This window comes from Bombina bombina, chromosome 4, assembly GCF_027579735.1.
Source record: "Bombina bombina isolate aBomBom1 chromosome 4, aBomBom1.pri, whole genome shotgun sequence".
NCBI lineage: Eukaryota > Metazoa > Chordata > Amphibia > Anura > Bombinatoridae > Bombina > Bombina bombina.
Window position 1 is genome coordinate 344,550,232 of NC_069502.1, and position 24,265 is coordinate 344,574,496.

At 40.0% G+C, this 24,265-nt stretch overlaps 1 protein-coding gene across 1 annotated transcript in view; it reads right to left on the minus strand.

Moving 5' to 3' along the window:
* IFT80 (intraflagellar transport 80) overlaps positions 1 to 24,265 on the minus strand; it is a 674,979-nt gene that overhangs the window by 223,328 nt on the left and 427,386 nt on the right. Inside the window, exons 7-9 of the mRNA XM_053711799.1 lie at positions 22,164 to 22,343; positions 19,884 to 20,002; positions 18,937 to 19,011 (exon numbers count right to left, since the gene is read on the minus strand). Coding sequence (XP_053567774.1) covers positions 18,937 to 19,011; positions 19,884 to 20,002; positions 22,164 to 22,343 — 374 coding nt within the window. The remainder of the gene's footprint in view (positions 1 to 18,936; positions 19,012 to 19,883; positions 20,003 to 22,163; positions 22,344 to 24,265) is intronic.

The following is a 24,265-nucleotide window of genomic DNA, read 5'->3' on the forward strand; positions in this document are numbered from 1 at the left end:
TAATTACTAATGAAAAACATTTTGTAAAACTGTGTTCAGGCAGCATGGTTTCTACAGCAACATCAGAGGCAGGATCACATTGAGACATCTTGCAAAATATAAAAAAAGAAAAAAAAACAACATTTAAACAAAATATCGAATTTCCTCATAAAGCAGTTTCAGGAATGGGAAAAAATGCTTATGCAAAAGTAGGATTAAAAAAAATAAGCATCATAGCTCTCAACATAGAGAGAACCAGCAAAAAGGAAAATGGGTTACATATATATATATATATATATATATATATATATATATATATATACATATATATATATATATATATATATATATATATATATATATATATATATATATATATATATATATATATATATATACACACATATATATATATATATATATATATATATATATATATATATATATATATATAAATAAAGATTTCTGGCGCCAAGTATGACGCAAGACGCAAAAAGGAAAAAAAATATTTTGGCGCCAAAGCTAACATAAGGAAATAACGCAACTAGCATCATAACAAGCGCTACTCCGTGCCCAAAAAACACGTCTACAAAGACGCAGATGTACTTTTGCACCCAAAAAAATTCAGCGCAAAGAATGACACCATAAAAAACTGCATTTTGCGTCCCGCAAGCCTAGTTTGCCCACGAAAATTTGGAAAACAAAGTCAAATTGAAAAAATCTGAAACGTCAGGTAAGAGATAAAAATAAAAAATAATCTTCACAAATATAAATTCCATACTGAAACTGATAGTCTGCAGAAAAGGGAAATATACAGACCTGACTCTTGGCAAATATAAGCAAATACATATATTTAAAACTTTATAACATAAAGCGTCAAACATAGCTAAGAGTGTCTTAAAAACATAATTTATGCTTAACCTGATAAATGTATTTCTTTCTTGACACGATGAGTCCATGGATCATCATAATTACTATTGGGAATATCACTCCTGACCAGCAGGAGGAGGCAAAGAGCACCACAGCAAAGCTGTTAAATACCACTCCCCTTACGCACAACCCCCAGTCATTCAACCAAAGGGAAAAGAGAAAGGAAGTAATATAAGGTGCAGAGGTTTATAATACAACAAAAACCTGTCTGAAAAAACAGGGCGGGCCGTGGACTCATGTCAAGAAAGAAAGAAATTTATCAGGTAAGTTATGTTTTCTTTCTAATGACACAATGAGTCCACGGATCATCATAATTACTATTGGGAATCAATACCCAAGCTAGAGGACACGGATGATAAGGGAGGGACAAGACTGGTAACCTAAACAGAAGGCACCACTGCTTAAAGAACCTTTCTCCCAAAAGAAGCCTCAGCCGAGTAAAATAGATAAAAGTTAAAAACTTAGAAAAAGAATGTAAGGAAGACCAATATGCAGCCATGCAAATCTGTTCCACAGAAGCTTAATTTAGAAAGCACAAAAACAGAATTTATGTTTACCTGATAAATTACTTTCTCCAACGGTGTGTCCGGTCCACGGCGTCATCCTTACTTGTGGGATATTCTCTTCCCCAACAGGAAATGGCAAAGAGCCCAGCAAAGCTGGTCACATGATCACTCCTAGGCTCCGCCTTCCCCAGTCATTCGACCGACGTAAAGGAGGAATATTTGCATAGGAGAAATCATATGATACCGTGGTGACTGTAGTTAGAGAAATTAAATCATCAGACCTAATTAAAAACCAGGGCGGGCCGTGGTCCGGGCACACCGTTGGAGAAAGTAATTTATCAGGTAAACATAAATTCTGTTTTCTCCAACATAGGTGTGTCCGGTCCACGGCGTCATCCTTACTTGTGGGAACCAATACCAAAGCTTTAGGACACGGATGATGGGAGGGAGCAAATCAGGTCACCTAGATGGAAGGCACCACGGTCTGCAAAACCTTTCTCCCAAAAATAGCCTCAGAAGAAGCAAAAGTATCAAATTTGTAAAATTTGGTAAAAGTGTGCAGTGAAGACCAAGTCGCTGCCTTACATATCTGATCAACAGAAGCCTCGTTCTTGAAGGCCCATGTGGAAGCCACAGCCCTAGTGGAATGAGCTGTGATTCTTTCAGGAGGCTGCCGTCCGGCAGTCTCATAAGCCAATCTGATGATGCTTTTAAGCCAAAAAGAGAGAGAGGTAGAAGTTGCTTTTTGACCTCTCCTTTTACCAGAATAAACAACAAACAAGGAAGATGTTTGTCTGAAATCCTTTGTAGCCTCTAAATAGAATTTTAGAGCACGAACTACATCCAAATTGTGCAACAAACGTTCCTTCTTTGAAACTGGATTCGGACACAAAGAAGGCACAACTATCTCCTGGTTAATATTTTTGTTAGAAACAACTTTCGGAAGAAAACCAGGTTTAGTACGCAAAACCACCTTATCTGCATGGAACACCAGATAAGGAGGAGAACACTGCAGAGCAGATAACTCTGAAACTCTTCTAGCAGAAGAAATTGCAACCAAAAACAAAACTTTCCAAGATAATAACTTAATATCTACGGAATGTAAGGGTTCAAACGGAACCCCTTGAAGAACTGAAAGAACTAAATTGAGACTCCAAGGAGGAGTCAAAGGTTTGTAAACAGGCTTGATTCTAACCAGAGCCTGAACAAAAGCCTGAACATCTGGCACAGCCGCCAGCTTCTTGTGAAGTAAAACAGATAAAGCAGAAATCTGTCCCTTCAAAGAACTTGCAGATAATCCTTTCTCCAAACCCTCTTGTAGAAAGGATAGAATCTTAGGAATTTTTACCCTGTTCCATGGGAATCCTTTCGATTCGCACCAACAGATATATTTCTTCCATACTTTATGGTAAATTTTCCTAGTTACAGGCTTTCTAGCCTGAATAAGAGTATCAATGACAGAATCTGAGAACCCACGCTTTGATAAAATCAAGCGTTCAATCTCCAAGCAGTCAGTTGGAGTGATGCCAGATTCGGATGTTCGAACGGACCTTGAACAAGAAGGTCCCGTCTCAAAGGTAGCTTCCATGGTGGAGCCGATGACATATTCACCAGGTCTGCATACCAAGTTCTGCGTGGCCACGCAGGAGCTATCAAGATCACCGAAGCCCTCTCTTGATTGATCCTGGCTACCAGCCTGGGAATGAGAGGAAACGGTGGGAACACATAAGCTAGGTTGAAAGTCCAGGGCGCTACTAGTGCATCTACTAGAGTCGCCTTGGGATCCCTGGATCTGGACCCGTAGCAAGGAACCTTGAAGTTCTGACGAGACGCCATCAGATCCATGTCTGGAGTGCCCCATAATTGAGTTATTTGGGCAAAGATTTCCGGATGGAGTTCCCACTCCCCCGGATGAAATGTCTGACGACTCAGAAAATCCGCTTCCCAATTTTCCACTCCTGGGATGTGGATTGCAGACAAGTGGCAGGAGTGAAGCTCCGCCCATTGAATTACTTTGGTCACTTCTTCCATCGCCAGGGAACTCCTTGTTCCCCCCTGATGGTTGATATATGCAACAGTCGTCATGTTGTCTGATTGAAACCTTATGAATTTGGCCTTTGCTAGTTGAGGCCAAGCCTTGAGAGCATTGAATATCGCTCTCAGTTCCAGAATGTTTATCGGGAGAAGAGATTCTTCCCGAGACCATAGACCCTGAGCCTTCAGGTGTTTCCAGACCGCGCCCCAGCCCACCAGGCTGGCGTCGGTCGTTACAATGACCCACTCTGGTCTTCTGAAGCTCATCCCTTGGGACAGGTTGTCCAGGGTCAGCCACCAACGGAGTGAATCTCTGGTCCTCTGATCTACTTGGATCGTCGGGGACAAATCTGTATAATCCCCATTCCACTGTCTGAGCATGCACAGTTGTAATGGTCTTAGATGAATACGCGCAAAAGGAACTATGTCCATTGCCGCAACCATCAAACCTATTACTTCCATGCACTGCGCTATGGAAGGAAGAAGAACAGAATGAAGTGCTTGACAAGAGCTTAGAAGTTTTGATTTTCTGGCTTCTGTCAGAAAAATCTTCATTTCCAAGGAGTCTATTATTGTTCCCAAGAAGGGAACTCTTGTTGACGGGAATAGAGAACTTTTTTCTACGTTCACTTTCCACCCGTGAGATCTGAGAAAGGCTAGGACAATGTCCGTATGAGCCTTTGCTTGTGGTAGAGACGACGCTTGAATCAGAATGTCGTCCAAGTAGGGTACTACTGCAATGCCCTTGGCCTTAGCACCGCTAGAAGGGACCCTAGTACCTTTGTGAAAATTCTTGGAGCAGTGGCTAGTCCGAATGGAAGTGCCACAAACTGGTAATGCTTGTCCAGAAAGGCGAATCTTAGGAACCGATGATGTTCCTTGTGGATAGGAATATGTAGATACGCATCCTTTAAATCCACCGTGGTCATGAATTGACCTTCCTGGATGGTAGGAAGAATTGTCCGAATGGTTTCCATCTTGAACGATGGGACCTTGAGAAATTTGTTTAGGATCTTGAGATCCAAAATTGGCCTGAATGTTCCCTCTTTTTTGGGAACTATGAACAGATTGGAGTAAAACCCCATCCCTTGTTCTCCTAATGGAACAGGATGAATCACTCCCATTTTTAACAGGTCTTCTACACAATGTAAGAATGCCTGTCTTTTTATTTGGTCTGAAGACAATTGAGACCTGTGGAACCTTCCCCTTGGGGGTAGTTCCTTGAATTCCAGGAGATAACCTTGAGAAGCTATTTCTAGCGCCCAAGGATCCTGAACATCTCTTGCCCAAGCCTGAGCGAAGAGAGAGAGTCTGCCCCCCACCAGATCCGGTCCCGGATCGGGGGCCAGCATCTCATGCTGTCTTGGTAGCGGTAGCGGGCTTCTTGGCCTGCTTACCTTTGTTCCAGCCTTGCATCGGTCTCCAGAATTACCCTCTTGCTTAGAGGATGTAGAATTTGAGGCTGGTCCGTTTCTGCGAAAGGGACGAAAATTTGTTTTATTTTTAGCCTTAAAAGACCTATCCTGAGGAAGGGCGTGGCCCTTTCCCCCAGTGATGTCTGAAATAATCTCTTTCAAGTCAGGGCCAAACAGCGTTTTCCCCTTGAAAGGGATGTTAAGCAATCTGTTCTTGGAGGACACATCCGCTGACCAAGACTTCAGCCAAAGCGCTCTGCGCGCCACAATAGCAAAACCTGAATTTTTCGCCGCTAATCTAGCTAATTGCATAGTGGCGTCTAAGGTAAAAGAGTTAGCCAACTTAAGTGCTTGAACTCTGTCCATAACCTCCTCATAAGAGGATGCTTGATTGAGCGACTTTTCTAGTTCCTCGAACCAGAAACACGCTGCTGTAGTGACAGGAACAATGCATGAAATTGGTTGTAGAAGGTAACCTTGCTGAACAAACATCTTTTTAAGCAAACCCTCTAATTTTTTATCCATAGGATCTTTGAAAGCACAACTATCTTCTATAGGGATAGTGGTGCGTTTGTTTAGAGTAGAAACCGCCCCCTCGACCTTGGGGACTGTCTGCCATAAGTCCTTCCTGGGGTCGACCAATTGTCACAATCATCCAGAGTAGATAACACCTCCTTAAGCAGAGCGCGGAGATGTTCCAATTTAAATTTAAATGTAATAACGTCAGGTTCAGCTTGTTGAGAAATTTTTCCTGAATCTGAAATTTCTCCCTCAGACAAAACCTCCCTAGCCCCTTCAGACTGGTGTAAGGGCATGTCAGAACCATTATCATCAGCGACCTCATGCTCTTCAGTATCTAAAACAGAGCAGTCGCGCTTTCGCTGATAGGTGGGCATTTTGGCTAAAATGTTTTTAATAGAATTATCCATTACAGCCGTTAATTGTTGCATAGTAAGGAGGATTGGCGCACTAGATTCACTAGGGACCTCCTGAGTGGGCAAGACTGGTGTAGACATAGAAGGAGATGATGCAGTACCATGCTTACTCCCCTCACTTAAGGAATCATTTTGGGCAACATTATTATCAGTGGCATCATTGTCCCTACTTTGTTTGTCACATTCAACACATATATTTAAATGGAGAGGAACCTTGGCTTCCGAACATACAGAACATCGTCTATCTGATAGTTCAGACATGTTAATAGGCATAAACTTGATAACAAAGCACAAAAAACGTTTTAAAATAAAACCGTTACTGTCTCTTTAAATTTTAAACTGAACACACTTTTTTACTGAATATACGCAAAAGTATGAAGGAAATGTTCAAAATTCACCAAAATTTCATCACAGTGTCATAAAGCCTTAAAAGTATTGCACACCAAATTTGAAAGCTTTAACTCTTAAAATAACGGAACCGGAGCCGTTTTTACATTTAACCCCTATACAGTCCCTGGTATCTGCTTTGCTGAGACCCAACCAAGCCCAGAGGGGAATACGATACCAAATGACGCCTTCAATAAGCTTTTTCAGTGGGTCTGAGCTCCTCACACATGCATCTGCATGCCTTGCTTCTCAAAAACAACTGCGCATTAGTGGCGCGAAAATGAGGCTCTGCCTATGACTAGAAAAGGCCCCCAGTGAAAAAGGTATCCAATACAGTGCCTGACGTTTTTTTTAATAAAATTCCCAAGATTAAAATAACTCTCCAAAGTTATAAACCATTAAATATGCTTATAAAGTAATCGTTTTGGCCCAGAAAAATGTCTACCAGTCTTTAAAGCCCTTGTGAAGCCCTTTTATTCTTATATTGAAAATTAAGAAAATGGCTTACCGGATCCCATAGGGAAAATGACAGCTTCCAGCATTACCAAGTCTGGTTAGAAATGTGTCATACCTCAAGCAGCCAAAGTCTGCTCACTGTTTCCCCCAACTGAAGTTAATTCCTCTCAACAGTCCTGTGTGGAAACAGCCATCGATTTTAGTAACGGTTGCTAAAATCATTTTCCTCTTACAAACAGAAATCTTCATCTCTTTTCTGTTTCAGAGTAAATAGTACATACCAGCACTATTTTAAAATAACAAACACTTGATAGAAGAATAAAAACTACATTTAAACACCAAAAAACTCTGAGCCATCTCCGTGGAGATGTTGCCTGTGCAACGGCAAAGAGAATGACTGGGGAAGGCGGAGCCTAGGAGGGATCATGTGACCAGCTTTGCTGGGCTCTTTGACATTTCCTGTTGGGGAAGAGAATATCCCACAAGTAAGGATGACGCCGTGGACCGGACACACCTATGTTGGAGAAAAGAAGAGACAGCCCTCATGAAATGAGCCATAACTCTCAGGAGACTGCACCCCCGCAGTCTGAAAACCAAACGATTAAACTTCTCAACCAGAGAAAAGAGAAATAGCAGTAGTTTTCTGAGACAAAGAAAACAAACAACAAAACAGAAGAAAAAAATAAATATAAAGCCCGCACAACATTCCGAGTTGTGCACACACATTCCTCAAGAGATAAAAATGAGGGCACAGAGAGGGAACAACAATTCCCAAACAAAATTCTTATGAGAAAAAAACTTCTTATCTGAAAAAAAGATAAAGCTTATCACACTGCAAGGCCGAGAGTACCTAAACTCTCCGAGCAGAAGATATAGAAAAAAGAAAAATTTCAAGAAAAGATTTAAAATCTTATGAAATGCTATAGCTCAAACTGAGCCAGCTGCACAATCTTAAAAACAAGGTTAAAATTCCAAGAGGAGCCACAAACTTAAACACAGTCCTGATACTAACCAGGATCTGACAAAAAAGATACAAGTCTGGCCCATCCACCAGACACTTGTGTAAAACAAGAATAACGCTGAAACCTGACTGACAAACTGTCCTCCAGACTGACCTGGAGAAGGACGAAACTCCTAGGAATCCTGACTTCACTTCCACAAGTAGTTCATGGACTCACCCCAATTAGAAATTTACACCATACCTTATGGTAAAAGAAAATGGAAACAGACTTGCAAACCTGAATTGTGGACACAATGACCTATTCAGGAAAACAACACTTAGATAGAACTAAACAATCTCCCAGCAGAAAGCTTCAGAGAAAAGAAGTTGAATGAAAGAATGGACCCTAATTAGAAGGTCCATCCTCAGAAACAACCACCAATGGTAGAAGAAACACAACTCTGCTAGGCCCGAAGACCAGACCCCTAATCACCGACCCATTACAGGCTGGCGACTTTTACTCGGGAAAGTCTCCTAAACAGATGCTCCTGAAGGAACCCAAAGATTCTGGAAAACTCGAGTAACGATCCCGTTAAGTCTAGCAAGCAAAACGAGCGCTCAAATGCTACTTCCCCTCTCTGATCCCAGGGAAGAATCTCGTGCTGGCAAATCTAGAATTATCCACCAGGATCACCACAAGATTCTCGCTCCACTGTCTGAACATGCATAACTGCAAACCATTATGTCCAGACATTGAGCCACTGAAGGGCTAAACAGAGTGCTGAAAGAGGCAAGAGGAAGAAACTCCTATTTTCTAACCTCTGACAAAATATCTTCAAAGATAGGGAAAACTAAATTTGTCCCTAAGAAACTACCCCTGTAGCTGGAACAAGGGAACTCATTTGTAGACACACATCCATTCGAGGAATGAAGCGTGACAACAAGATCTCAGAATGAGAGTTTGCTTGTTCAAAAGATGGTGCCTGAACCCAATGACGTCCAGGAATATCACCACAGCAACTCCCTAAAAACCTTCAGAGAACCCTGGCAAAGCCAACGGGAAGAACCAAAAACTGAAAGTGTTTGACAGAAAAGCAAACCTCTGGAACTTGGAATGCGCATCCTCCAGGACTATGGACACAATGAACTGGCCCACCTAGATCAAAAGGCAGAATGGAACCACTGGTTTCCATTTGCAGAATGAGACCTTGAGACAATATATAGAAACACTTCAGATCTATTAAAGGACGAAAAATTCCCTCCTTTTCAGGAACCTCAACTGGAATGATAAATCCAAGGCCCCGTTCTCTTACAGGGACTGGAACCATCACTCACAGGGAAGAGAAGTCCCAAACACACTATCAAGAATGTCTCACAGTTAGCTGGCCCACAGATAAAATTGAGAGATGGAACCTGCCTTATACAGGGAAGGAATGACTACAATGTAGAAACCCTGAAGTACTATGTCGACAGACTATCTGGGATACTTTAAATCTATGCAGACAAAATGAAAGAATCAAACCCATATTGAGGACAGATTACTCTATATCCGAATTGTACGGATGCACCAGAAAACCTGGACTCATAGGAAAAATCCACTACTAGCACAGCGAAGCCAGATCTAGCTCATGGCTGAAATTGCTTGGAAGCATAGAAATAAAGAATTGGCTAGCCTAAGAGCCTTAATTCTGTACTGGATCTACTCCAAACAGACTCTACCATCACCAGCTGAGTCCATAGATTCTAAAGAAAAAACAAAATCAGTTATCCTCTCTAGGAAAACGAATTTCTCTAGCCAAAGTAGAAATGCCATAGGCATCGTGTGCCCTGATATTTAAGGGAGACAGCGACAGGAAATATCTTGTTAAAGACAGGAGGCGGAAAAAAAGAAAAAACAGACTTCTCCTATTCCTGTGAAAAATCTCCTAGCACAGCCTGGAACATGAAAAAAAAATTCTTCCAGGAGCATCCTAGTACTTAGGAATATTACTGGATTCTTTAGTGTTGACAACGACATACATATCGGAGTCGCTCCAAAGTAGCCAAAACCTCCTTAAACCATACACGAAGGTGTTCAAGCTGAAATCTGAAGAATACTACTCCAGCATCAGATGAAGAACTGTCTGAATCTGAAATTTCACTCTGAGGCTACTGACTTATCCTCCTCATCAGACCTATGAGGCAGATAACCAGTGAAGCAGCAGGAGGTACAGAAACCTTACTATCTAAATCTATAACATTCCTCTTGCGATTTCCCATCAGTAAAGGAAAAATCAGAAAATGCCACAGACACCGCAGCAATTTCTGCCAGCAAATAACTCCAGGAGATTTAGAGGAACCGCAGAACACTGCATGAGACGCCTGAACAAGGCTCGGGACATCTGAGGAGAAAACTGCGGCATAGCCTAAACAGCATCACCTAAGGAGACATAAGGCTAAGAAGGGACTAACATGACACTGACAATTTAAAAATCCTAACAAGGATTTCTAGGAATTAAAATTGTAATATTTAAATATTTAACAATGCACTATCACATTAAGAATCCCAACAAGGATTTCTAGAAATTAGATTTTTTATATGTAAATTTTTTTACATGACACTGCCCGTTTAAAAATCCCAACAAGGATTTCTAGCAATTAGATTCTTTAAATTTAAAATATTTAACATGACACTGTCACTTTAAGAATCCTAAAAAAGATTCCTAGAAATTAGATTTTTTTTTATATATATATATATAAAATATTTTACATGACACTGACACTTTAAAAATTATAGGGACATAATTAAAGAATTTATATATATATATATATATATATATATATATATATATATATATAGAGAGAGAGAGAGAGAGAGAGAGAGAGAGAGAGACAGACAGACCTCTGTTGCATATTTTAGCAAGAAAAATAATGCAGAAAAAAATTAAACTAGAATTTCCTTAAGTGAAGGAAATCTAACACACATAATACTCCTGGCGCTGTCACCTTAGAATACACAGATGCACCTGAAGGAAAATGTCTGCATATTCATTGAACATAAAAATTTCATTGAAATTCCGTGAAAGTAAGTGATTGTGACTATCAATAAAAAAAAGAAAGAAAACAAGCAGCTGCAAACTCCGTTCCGCTCACATGCTGAAGAGCGGGTCGGAGAAGAAAACAGATGTTCAACTCAAAATGGCGCCACTCCGAAAAAACAAAAAAGAAGGAGGCGTGGTCAAGGTCGGCACAGAAAATACTTAATGCTGTTGACCATCACCCTCAAACAGCAGCAATTTGTAACTTCTTAGAAGGAAACTGGAGCTTGACAAACTTGTAATAAAAAAGCAAAAGCTTAGGAATATCCTGCTTCAGACTTGATAAACACTAGCTCTTAGAAGCTCAGGGAACATAGAAGGGTAAATTTGTTTATATCAGAAAGTATCTTCCTAATGTAATGTACCCTTTGTAAAAATTGCTATACCTATGTAATGTTGCCCTTCTTTTTTTTTTTTACAAATCAATAAAGCTTGTTTTGAAAATCAAAAAAAAAAAAGCAAAAGCTTAATCCCTCACACAGTTCCCCTACACGAAATAACGGCAGAACTGGAAATCCCTGCATATACACCACAAAGTGTAAAAAAGGTGACAAACACAATCACCCAACATTCCCTGTATCGTTGCACCCAATGAACCAGGGAAAGAAAAAGAAAATTTATGCTTACCTGATAAATGTATTTCTTTTTTGACACGATGAGTCCACGGATCATCTTAATTACTAATGGGATATCCACCTCCTGGTCAGCAGGAGGCAGCAAAGAGCACCACAGCAAAGTTAAATAGCTCCTCCCTTCCCTCCCACTCCAGTCATTCGATCGAAGTTAAGGAAAGAAAAGAAAAACCAAGGTGCAGAGGTGTCTGAAGTTTATAATAATTAACAACCTGTCTACAAGAACAGGGCGGGCCGTGGACTCATCGTGTCAAAAAAGAAATAAATTTATCAGGTAAGCATAAATTTTCTTTTCTTTTTTAAGACACGATGAGTCCACGGATCATCTTAATTACTAATGGGATCCAATACCCAAGCTAGAGTACACAGATGATAAGGGAGGGACAAGACAGGGAACCTAAACAGAAGGCACCACTGCTTGAAGAACTTTTCTCCCAAAAGCTGCCTAAGCCAAGGCAAAAGTGTCAAATTTGTAAAACTTGAAAAATGTGAAGAGAGGACCAAGTTGCAGCCTTGCAAATTTTTTCCATAGAAGATTCATTTTTGAATGCCCATGAGGAAGCAACAGCTCTCGTGGAATGAGCCGTAACCCTCTCGGGAGGCTGCTGTCCAGCAGTCTCATATGCAAGATGTATGATACTCTTCAGCCAAAGAGAAAGAGAAGTAGCCGTAGCTTTCTGTCCCTTATGTTTTCCTGAGAAAACCACAAACATAGAAGACGGCTGACGAAAATCCTTAGTCGCCTGCAGGTAAAACTTTAAAGCACAGACCATGTCCAAATTGTGCAGAAGACGTTCCTTCTGACAAGAAGGATTAGGACACAAAGAAGGAACAACAATCTCCTGATTAATGTTCCAATCAGAAACAACCTTAGGAAGAAATCCTAATCTAGTACGTAACACTACCTTATCTGAATGGAAAATAAGGTAAAGAGATTCGTACTGCAATGCCGAGAGGTCTGACAAGAAATGGCAGCAAGAAATAAAACCTTCCAAGATAATAACTTAATATCTATGGAATGCATAGGCTCAAACGGAGCCCCCTGAAGGACTCTGAGAACTAAATTAAGACTCCAAGGAGGAGTAACTGGTTTAAACACAGGCCTGATTCTGACGAAGGCCTGACAAAAGGACTGTACATAATGGAACATCCGCCAGACGTTTATGTAACAAAATAGATAAAGCTGAGATCTGACCCTTTAGGGAACTCGTCGATAAACCTTTCTCCAAACCCTCTTGGAGAAAAGACAAAATTCTAGGAATCCTAACTCTACTCCATGATTAACCATTGGATTCACACCAAAAAAGATATTTACGCCAAAATGGTACATTTTCCTAGTTACAGGCCTGAATCATGGTCTCAATGATAAGATAAGTGTTCAATCTCCAAGCAGTCAGCTTCAGAGAAACTAAATTTCGATGAAGGAAGGGCCCCTGAATGAGAAGGTCCTTCCTCAATGCGAGTCTCAAAGGTGGCAGAGACATCATCTTCACCAGATCAGCATACCAAATCCTGCGAGGCCAGGCCGGTGCTATGAGGATCACCGAAGCTCTCTCCTGTTCGATTCGAGCAATTACCAGAGGAAGAAGTGCAAACGGAGGAAATAGGTATGCTAGCTTGAAGGTACAAGGAACCGCTAGAGCATCTATCAGAGCCGCCTGGGGGTCTCTGGACCTCAATCTGTATCTTAGGAGCTTGGCATTCTGATGAGATGCCATGAGATCCAATTCCAGCTGATCCCACTTGAGAATCAGGTCGGAAAACACTTCCGGATGGAGCTCCCACTCCCCCGGATGAAAGGTCTGCCTGCTCAGGAAGTCCGCCTCCCAGTTGTCCACTGCTGGGATGTGGATCGCTGATAGACAGCAAAAATGGGCCTCCGGCCACTGAATTATCTTGGCTCCCTCTGTCATCGCCAAGGAACTCCTCGTTCCTCCCTGATGATTGATGTAAGCCACTGAAGTTATGTTGTCCGACTGGAACCTGATAAACTGGACCGTGGCTAACTGAGGCCAGGCCAGAAGAGCATTGTAGATCGCTCTCAGTTCTAGAATGTTTATAGGAAGAATAGACTCTGGCTGAGTCCAAATTCCCTGAGCCTTTAGGGAGCCCCATACTGCTCCCCATCCCAGAAGGCTGGCGTCTGTTGTCACAATCACCCAAGCTAGTCTGCGAAAGCATGTTCCTTGGGAGAGATGATCCAGAGACGACCACCATAGAAGAGAATCCCTTGTCTCCTGATCCAGAGATATTCGAGGAGACAAGTCTGCATAATCTCTGTTCCATTGTCTGAGCATGCTTAACTGCAGAGGTCTGAGGTGGAACTGAGCAAATGGGATGATGTCCATTGCCGCTACCATCAGCCCGATTACCTCCATACACTGAGCCACTGATGGCCGGGCAGTAGACTGAAGGACTAGGCAAGTATCGACAATCTTTGATTTTCTGTCAGAAAAATCTTCATAGACAGAGAGTCTATTATGTTTCCCAAGAAAGTTACTCTTGTGTCTGTAACTAAGGAACTCTTTTCCAAATTTATTTTTTACCCGTGAGTTGTCAAGATAGATAACACAGTGAAATCCTGCTTGTTGAAAGGTTAGCGCCTGAACCAGAATGTCATCTAGATAAGGCGCCACCCCGATACCCCGATGCCCCGTGACCGAAGCACCGCCAAAAGAGACCACAGAATATTTGTGAAAATTCTGGGAGCAGTGGCCAGGCCGAAAGGAAGAGCCACGAACTAAAAGGGTTTGTCCTGGAAGGCAAACCTTAGGAACCTGTGATGGTCCCTGTGAATAGGAACATGTAGGTACGCGTCCTTTAAATCCACTGTTATCATGAATTGATCCTCCTCGATTAAGGGAAAAATGGAATGAATAGTTTCCATCTTGAAGGACAGAACCATTAGGGAATTTGTTCTTGAGGTCTAAAATTGGTCTGAAGGTTCCCTCCTTTTTGGGAACCACGAACAGATTGGAATAAAACCCCAGACTTTGTTCCTGAACTGGAATGGGAACAATCACTCCCAGGACAGAGAGGTCTCTTACACAATGTAAGAACGTCTCTCTCTTTATCTGGTCTGCGGATAATCTTGAAAGTAGAAATCTACCTCTGGGAGGAAAGCTTTTGAACTCCAGCCTGTATCCCTGGGACACAATCTCTATTGCCCAGGGATCCTGAACATCCTGAACCCAAACCTGAGCGAAAAAAGAAAGTCTGCCCCCTACAAGATCCGGTCCCGGATCGGAGGCATACCCTTCATGCTGTCTTGGATTCGACAGCAGGCTTCTTGGACTGCTTTCCCTTAGTCCAAGACTTGTTAGATCTCCATGCAGGCTTAGATTGTTCCTGCTTAGAGGAGGAAGAGGAAGAATTTCCTTTGAAGTTTCGAAAGGAACGAAAATTACTCTGTCGTCCTTTCGGCTTGTTTCTCTTATCTTGAGGAAGAAGATGACCCTTACCTCCCGTGATATCAGAGATAATCTCCGTTAGGCCAGGTCCAAACAAGGTCTTCCCCTTGTAAGGAATAGCCAGAAGCTTAGACTTAGAAGACACATCCGCAGACCAAGGTTTCAACCATAAAGCTCTGTGGGCAAGAATAGAGAAACTTGAAATCTTAGCTCCCTGCTTAATAATTTGAAGGGAAGCATCTGTAATAAAGGCATTGGCAAGCTTCAGAGCCTTTATCCTGTCCTGGATCTCTTCTAAGGAAGTTTCAGTCCTTAGAGACTCAGACAATGCATCAAACCAATAGGTCGCCACGCTAATGACGGTAGCAATGCACGTAGCAGGTTGCCATTGAAAACCCTGGTGAACATAAATCTTCTTAAGAAGGCCCTCTAACTTCTTATCCATAGGGTCCTTGAAAGCACAACTATCCTCTATGGGAATAGTAGTTCTCTTGGCTAAGGTAGAAACGGCCCCTTCCACCTTAGAAACTGTGGCCAAGCCTCCTTAACAGAGTCAGCTATGGGAAACATCTTTTTGAAAATAGGAGATGGAGAAAAAGGAATACCTGGTCTCTCCCATTCCTTAGCAATAATCTCTGAAGCTCTCTTTGGAACTGGAAATACGTCTGAGTAACAAGAAACCTCAAAGTATCTGTCCAATTTACTAGACTTCTCAGGGACAACCACAACTGTGGAGTCACAATCATTCAAAGTAACTAAAACCTCCCTAAGCAACAGGCGGAGGTGTTCTAGTTTAAACCTAAAGGTTACAACCTCCGAATCTGTCAGAGGCAAAGCACTTTCTGAATTTGAGATTTCTCCCTCAGATACTGCAGCAGTACCCTCCTCTTCGTGTCCTTGGGAGGGTACCTTTGAAATTGCAACAATTGCATCAGAACTTACTGAATGCAAGGTTTTCCTTTTACGCTTTCCTTGCAACATTGGAAAAGCAGACAATGCAGCAGAAACTGCAGAAGACATGAGGGAAGCGATGTCTTGTAAAGTAACCCCTGAAGGAGTTATAGCGGAAATGCAGGGCACTGCTTGTGAGGGCGGTAAACCTTGGGACGCTTGAGGAGAAAACTGCGGCATACATTTATCATTGGCATTAGACTCCTGAACAGCATCCTCTTTAGTAAATGATGGTTCAGCAAAAAGTCTGTCCCTATAGCTTAAAGTCCTCTCAATACATGAGGAACAAAAAGGGATTGGTGGTTCCACATTGGCATTAAAGCATAAAGAACAAGTGATAGCTTGCAAAGACTCTTGGTCCATCTTAACAATAGTTCACAAATTTTGGAAATTTTTGGCAATTTTTGGATCAAATTTAAAACTGACAAAAAAAGTTACTGTCTCTTTAAATGTTAAACCGGAGAACTTTTTTTTATTTTTTATTTAATACAGCAATAAATTTTAGCCCTTATGAACACCTCTACACCTCAGCAGAACCTTGCTGAGGTGCCTACCTTACTGCCTCACTGCTTAAACAAGAGATGTACCCAGAAACGGAACTCTACAGGATAAACAACGCATCCAAACTTCTGAAGAAAGTCGCTCCCTTCTATCAGCGATGCGCAGCACAGACCAAACAAGAGCTTATGAAGTGTGCAGTAAATACATATAGTAAAACCGAAAGGGCGCGCAAACTGTTCCCCAGAACCGCATACAGGAAAAAGGAAGCCAGAAACGGTGCGCAAATCTTTTTCTTAGAACCGCCCATTGTGGGCATGTCAAAGTCAGCCATCTCCCAGTCGCATGAATTACTAAAAGCGCTGGGAGATGAGAACCACACAGCCAATGTTATCAGCCCCAGTGTCTGCACAGTTACTGTCTAATAAAGTACCCAATCCATGAGTCTCTTTATGGTCCCATAAGAGTCAAGAGCCTCCGTGTCTGAGAATTGTCCCCCAGATACTAATGTCAGCACTTACCTCCTCATCTGCCCGAAAGTGAAGGCAGCTCCAGGTTTAAGAGGTCCTCTCCCTCCTATGGACCTGCAATAAGAGAAAACTGAGTAAGAACTCTCAGTATGTCAGAAGTAGGGCAGCATCAGTATGGGAGGCACAGTGAGAATTATGTCCCAGAAGTTCCCATTGCTCTAAAGCCACCAATGCTCTACTGAAGAGACTGATATGGACTACGGCTACAGCCTAGAACAAAGCAGCACAATCTTGTACTACTTTAAAAATAATAAACTCTTGATTGAAGAATCTATACTAACACCTCACTTTACCACTTCCTATCACTAACGTAGGCAAAGAGAATGACTGGAGTGGGAGGGAAGGGAAGAGCTATTTAACAGCTTTGCTGTGGTGCTCTTTGCCGCCTCCTGCTGACCAGGAGGTGAATATCCCATTAGTAATTAAGATGATCCGTGGACTCGTGTCTTAAAAAAGAAAAAAAAATAGTGACTTCACTCTAAGATATAAAGGTCCCAATAAAAAATAAATTAGCCCAAAGTAGTTAACTCCTTCCCTTATGAAGGAGGTTCACAGTCTCCATGTCTATGCATAATGTGCCTGCCACTGCCGTAAGAATCCCAAAAGGAATATGTCCCATTGAAAACAGTGCCAGCCTTCTAAGCCCCTAGAAGAACAAAAGGCACTTACCTGCATACTAGCCGTATGGCAGTCAGATGACCTCACAAAGTATGGGAGGATGCCACTCCTCACAGAGACCTGTGGAAAAAAGAAAAACAGAGTAAACCTACACTGGCTTTCTATAGCAGGGTAGCAACCTGTTATGAAAACACAGCAAAGCACACTTTACAAGTTCCTAACTACTTTAAAGCCACCACTGCCCTACTGAAGAGACTGACGTGGACTACTGCTACACCCCATGAAAAAAAAACAGACCAAACTTGCTCTGCTTAAAAAATACCAAACTCTTGATTGAACCATCAGACACCTAACTTTACCCCTCCTTGCTACTGATACAAGCAAAGAGAATGACTAGGGGTTGTGGGTAAGGGGAGTGGTATTTAACAGCTTCGCTGTGGTGCTCTTTGCCTCCTCCTGCTGGTCAGGAGTGATATTCCCAATAGTAATTATGATGATCCGAGGACTCATCATGTCATTAGAAAGAAATATTGATACATACTTACCGGAAGACACCCATTCACATATAGCAGACAGCCAAACCAGTAATGAAAAATATCAGAAGAGGTAATGGTATAGGAGTATAACGGCGATCTGAAAAGGGAGGTAAGGAATGAATCCCTACGACCGATGACAGAGAGCCTTTGAAAGGATTTCCCATGGGTGAAACCACTACATCAACAGGCAATACTCCCTTCACATCCCTCTGACAAACACTGTACTCTGAGAGGAATTGGGCTTCAAAATGCTTAGAAGCACCTTTCACAGAAGAAAGTCAAGCACGTCTTGCTTCACCACCTCAACAGGGAGGAAAAGTTTGTAAAACTGAAGTATGTGTGAGGTAGGAGGTGTATTTATAGGCATTTTGAGGTTTGGGAAACTTTGCCCCCTCCTGGTAGGAATGTATATCCCATACGTCACTAGCTCATGGACTCTACCCGCTTACATGAAAGAAATCCTAATGTTGGTGTTTGGGATAGGTGAACTAATGTTAAATGTGGAACTATAAATTTCATGTTTGAGATATATATATAAATCCAGTGAATGTACACTATAGAAAAGTGAAAAAAAAAATTGCATTTCACTTGGTGGCTTTTCCTAATATATGTGCTGTGTGCAACCTAATCTTGATTTCTTAATGTGATAGATCTGCTGGTATGATTTGTGTGGGTAACTCACACAAAAAAGGACTAAATGAATGTGCAAATACGATTGTGAAAGACTAATACCAGATTTATCACAAAGTAAAGGCCAGTGACTGGTGGCTATGCGCTTCTGGTCATAACTTGTTTACCAGCTGTGTCCTGTTCAGGTTAACTCTAAGTCAAAAATGGCATGCTCTAATGAAGGAGAGCAATTCATTTCTGCTTTAGAATGCTCCTTTAAATAAATCTAGAAAACAATTAAATTTTGATTAATATTAAAACAAAGGTGAAATGGTAATAAGTGTGCCAGATACAAAGAGGTTTTTCTTTACTTTATTACCTGTCCTTAAATTAGAGGAATTGAAAGAAATGTATGTGCACAAAGAGTGGATTCCATAAGAGTTACTTACTAACGATGAATTACAAATTCAGAGGTAAAGCTTTTTTGTTTTACCTTTCACATTGTAGAATCAAGGTAACTGTTCCTTCCTTCAAGTCAAAAATTAGAGGCGTATTCCAGTTCTTTGTGCTATGACCAAAAACAGACTTGATTAATAGTCTCAAATTTACAATTAAACAATGTCCTCCGTAAACATATCTGCACCTTATGTAAAGGACTTATAATTTATGACTGATTTAAAGTTTATTTAAAATGCAGAAATTAAATTAAAGGATTATATTAAAAAAAAAATTACAGCAAAAAGTTCAAATGCAGATGGAATAAATGTATTAATTTAACTCTCTGTGTATAAAGTTAATAATTTTAGATGTAACAAAGTCTGTCCAAAAGGTTTGTTTCTATTTTTATACTTATGGAGTAACCTAATACTTTAATGGCTACTGCAAAGAACTAATAGTGAGATAAAATACTCCAATATTGTTTTATTATACACATACTTATTTGTTATGGAAACAAAGTCACTACAAATTTCCAGAATATTATTTTTCCAAAAATGACACATGATATAGCAAATAAGCAGAATCTTTCAGTTGTTTATTTAACAAGTAGATAATGAAAAGATGCAGAACTTTTTTTTTGTTTTAAATCTGGATTCCCCTGTAGTGGTTTCCAAAATTGGAATGACCATTTATCTCACATTGTAAATTTTCAATAACAGAGCTAGAAACAACCCTTTTTGCCTTGTCAAATTGGTGACCATACCTAAAACAAACAGCTACAAAAACAATTACTTGAAAGATTTTTCTTGGCAGCAGTACAAATGTTTTGATTTCTCAACTTTTCACCAGTGCAATATGGATTAGCAGCTATAGAACCACCTGCTTCCTAAGTCAGTATTTTAACAAAGGATCGGGATTTCAGATTGTGTTAGTTTAAAAGACCTTTGTGAATGAAAGCTACTCAATCAAAGGAAATGGTTTGCGGTAATACAATCTACTTACCTAAAGACGTAACACTGCAGAGAAGTGGAAACAACCAAATGTCCATAGTTCAAAGTAGCCTTAATAACTCGATCACGGAATTCAAGTAAATCTACAGCATCATTTATTACATTGCGTACCTAAAAACACATGTTTAATCTTGTTTTTCAGGCAAGTAGGTAACATGATTTTTTTAAGAAACATAATGAAACTAATTTTAATTAACATATAGATTACTTGTTTCCAAACTTTTCAAATTGTAATTTCAACTAGATTTGTTTTTCCCTTATTAAAATTTCTATAAAACTTTAAAAGAGCAATGTTTTAGCAATATTACACATGCACACACATTATTTATATCAGCATCAGTCACTGTTTATCTTCAAGGTGAATCCAAACCAGTTTTAGAACATCCGTGTGAAAAAATTGTGTGTGAACCACTAACCTAAACCTCTGTTTAGACTGGGGTGTCCTTAAAGGGACAGTCTACACCAGAATTTTTATGGTTTTAAAAGATAGATAATCCCTTTATTACCCATTTCCCAGTTTTTGCATAACCAACACAGTTATAATAATATACTTTTAACCTCTGTGATTATCTTGTATTTAAGCCTCTGCAAACTGCCCCTTTATTTCAGTTCTTTTGACAGACTTGCAGTCTAGCCAATCAGTGCCTGCTCCCATATAATTTCACGTGCACAAGCACAGTGTTATCTATATGAAATACATGAACTAACACCCTCTTGTGGTGAAAAACTGATAAAATGCATTCTGAAAAGAGGTGGCCTTAAAGGTCTAAGAAATTAGCATATGAACCACCTAGGTTAAGCTTTCAACTAAGAATACCAATGGTTTACAATATCATTTGTATGCCGACGACACCCAAATCTACTTCTCTGCACCAGACCTTTCTCCTTCCTTGCTAACCCGTGTCACTAAATGTCTTTCTCACATCTCCAACTGGATGTCCTCTCACTACCTCAAGCTAAATCTCTCCAAAACTGAACTCCTTATTTTCCCCCCTTCCTCAAAACTCTCCACCCCCAATCTCTCTATAACTGTAGACAACTCCATCATTACCCCTACCCCGCATGCCCGATGTCTCGGGGTCACATTTGACTCAGATCTTTATTTCACTCCTCACATTCAGTCTTTGGCTAAATCTTGCCGCTTCCACCTTAAAAACATCTCTAAAATTAGACACTTCCTTACACAAGACACAACTAAGATTTTAATCCACTCTCTCATCCTCTCTCGCCTCGATTACTGCAACTCTGTCCTCTCTGGTCTCCCCACCTACCGCCTAGCTCCTTTACAATCCTTAATGAATGCCTCTGCCAGACTCATCTTCCTTACAAGTCGCTCTTCATCTGCTGCACCTCTCTGCCAATCTCTTCACTGGCTTCCTCTTGCCTCTAGGATCAAACACAAAATTCTCACTCTGACATACAAAGCCCTCAACTGCACTGCTCCCCCCTATATCTCAGACCTTGTCTCCAGATACTCTCCCTCCCGTCCCCTTCGCTCTGCTCACGACCTCCTACTCTCCTCCTCTTTTGTCACCTCATCACACTCCCGTTTTCAGGACTTCTCCAGACTGGCTCCCATCTTGTGGAACTCTCTGCCTCACTCCACAGGACTCTCTTCTAGTTTTAAAAGCTTCAAGTGCTCCCTAAAGACTCTACTGTTCAGGGATGCATACAACCTACGCTAACCTTTCTTTATACCAGTTCCTCTCCTCCATTGCTATCCCCTGAACCCCCCTAGCATGTAAGCTTATGAGTCCAGCTGTTTGTTGATCACCTTCTCAAGAGCTGACTACAACAGTGCAACTCTTGGCAGGGCCCTCTACCCATTTGATCCCTATAACTGTTTTTTTTGTACTCCGCCTTTGTTAATAGCGCTGCAGAATCTGTTGGCGCTCTACAAATAACCAATAATAATAATACCAAGAGAACAAAGCAAAATTGGTGATAAAGGTAAATTGGAAAATTGTTTAAAATTACATGCTCTATCTGAATCATGAAAGTTTTTTTGGCCTAGACTGTCCCTTTAAAATATAATGCATCTCCAGCCCTCAGCATTAAGTGTTGAACACTCTTTGTGGTTCAAGTAGGGTAAAGATGTTCTAGCAATCGTTAGAACACATGCACATCCAAAACAATTGTATAAAATAAAATAAAAGTAAAAGTCCTTTAATCTCACAGGTTGAGATGCATTTTAAAGTCCACTTAAAAAACATACATTACCTAATACTCATTTTTAATAATATTTTCCCAAATAAAGAAAACAAAATCCAACCTGCATTGCACGTCGTTTGGTCAGAGTTACTTGGAAGTTCTTCCATTCCCAATGTTGTTCAATGACATGAGCAAAGATGACATGTCCATTTCCGCAGGCGCCAGCAATCTGTGTTCCATCAACGGACCATGCAATGTTAAAAATATTGCCTGTGTTGGGTTTTTCCAATGTATATGACCACTGAAATGAAATACAATATATTTTTTGAAAATTCAACAGTAATTTAAATCCTGCAAAACATATGAAAAAATGCAAAGAAAAACATTTAATAGTTCCTTTTGAACAACAGTGTACAACATATAATCTATGTACATGTCTATGAATATACAGTAATAGAGCAAGCAATTTAGGTCTGGAAGAAACATTAACAATATGTGCAGTTATAAAGATTGATCTATAGGGTGAGGGGATGAGACAAGCTTAACAGAGCCTGTTGAAAGGAAAAAATTTAATTAAAATATTCATTAATCAAAAACTTTAAGAAACTGCAATAAAAAATACCATCTGTTTAAGGCAACATACGTTCAAATGCACGTCATCTAACTTAAGGAGAGGGAACTATAATGTATTTGCCATATTTAACATAGTGATTTATTTTCCAGTATCCATGAACGCAAAAAATATCAATCTTACGGGACACCTTTCAACTATTGTGATATAAACATCACATAAGACAAATGTAACAAAAGGAATATGAAATACAGTCAAAGGGGCATAAATAGATTTGAAATACACAACAGATCATTTAAAATTAAATCAGAATAACATTTGAATTTGAATAATATTTGCAGTATACTTAATTAAAATGGTTCCGTTTAAAGTTATCAGCACTAGAAGAAGAATTGCAGTATACAATCAAGATTTATTTTGCTTACTTTTGCTGTAAAATACCTCTAAAAATTGTGCTTGTTCCACTTCCTTATAAAGAGGTTAAGTGCCCCATCATGCTCAAAATGATATTGAAGTGAAAGTTTTATTTATTCATCAGTAATTATTTGCTGCCTTGCAAAAGATCTGATGCAAAACAAATGTTTTAAAATAATTCAAAACTATAATTTCCTTAGAAAATATAATTTATGCTTACCTGATAAATGTATTTATTTCATGGTGGTGAGAGTCCACAAGCCATTACTCCAGTAGCCCTTAAAAAACCCTCCCACTTTAATGAAAACTAGTCTGACATATAGTTAAGCAAAGAGAAGAAGAAAGGTAGGAAAGGATAAGAGTCAGGGGGAAAAAGAGAGGTGCATATATGAACTGCCACCACAAAAAAATAATTAAAAAAAATCTAAGGGGAAATGGACTCTAATCACCATGAAAGAAATTAATTTATCAGGTAAGCACAAATTAGATTTACTTTCATAAAGGTTTTGAGAGTCCACGAGCCATTACTCTTGAGAAACTAATATCCATGCTGTGGGGTTCACGAGTAAATAGGGCAGAACAAAATTATTACTCAATGTTTATTTTTGTTTTTCTCTTCTCTTTTTTCTTTTCTTTTTCATGCTGTATATGCAATAATACTTAATTACTAGAAACAGCTGCCTGAAAGACCTACCAAAGGCTGCTTCAGAAGAACCAAAAACATAAAATTGGTAGAATTTAGAAAAGGTATGTAAGGAAGACCAAGTAGCTGCCTCGCAAATTTGATCAACATATACCTCATTCTTAAAGGGACATTAAACCCAAAAAATGTCTTTTATTATTCAGATAGAGAATACAATTTTTAAAAAGTTTCCAATATACTTTTATTATCAAATTTGCTTTCCTCTCAAGTGATTCTTTGTTGAAGGGATACCTAGGTAGGTAGCGTGCACATGCCTGAAGCACTACATGACAGGAAATAGTGCTGCCATCTAGTGCTCCTGCTAATGTATAAAAAATTTTGCAAAACTGCTGCCATATAGAGTTTCAGACACGTGCACACTCATAAGTTTACTTTACTGCTTTTCAACAAAAGTTAACAGGAAAACAAAAACCAATTGGAAAACAGAAGTAAATTGGAAAGTCGTTTAAAATTATATGTTCTATCTGAATCATGAAAGAAAGAAAAAATTGGTTTTATGTCCCTTCAAAAGCCCAGCAACTAGTCACTGATCTAC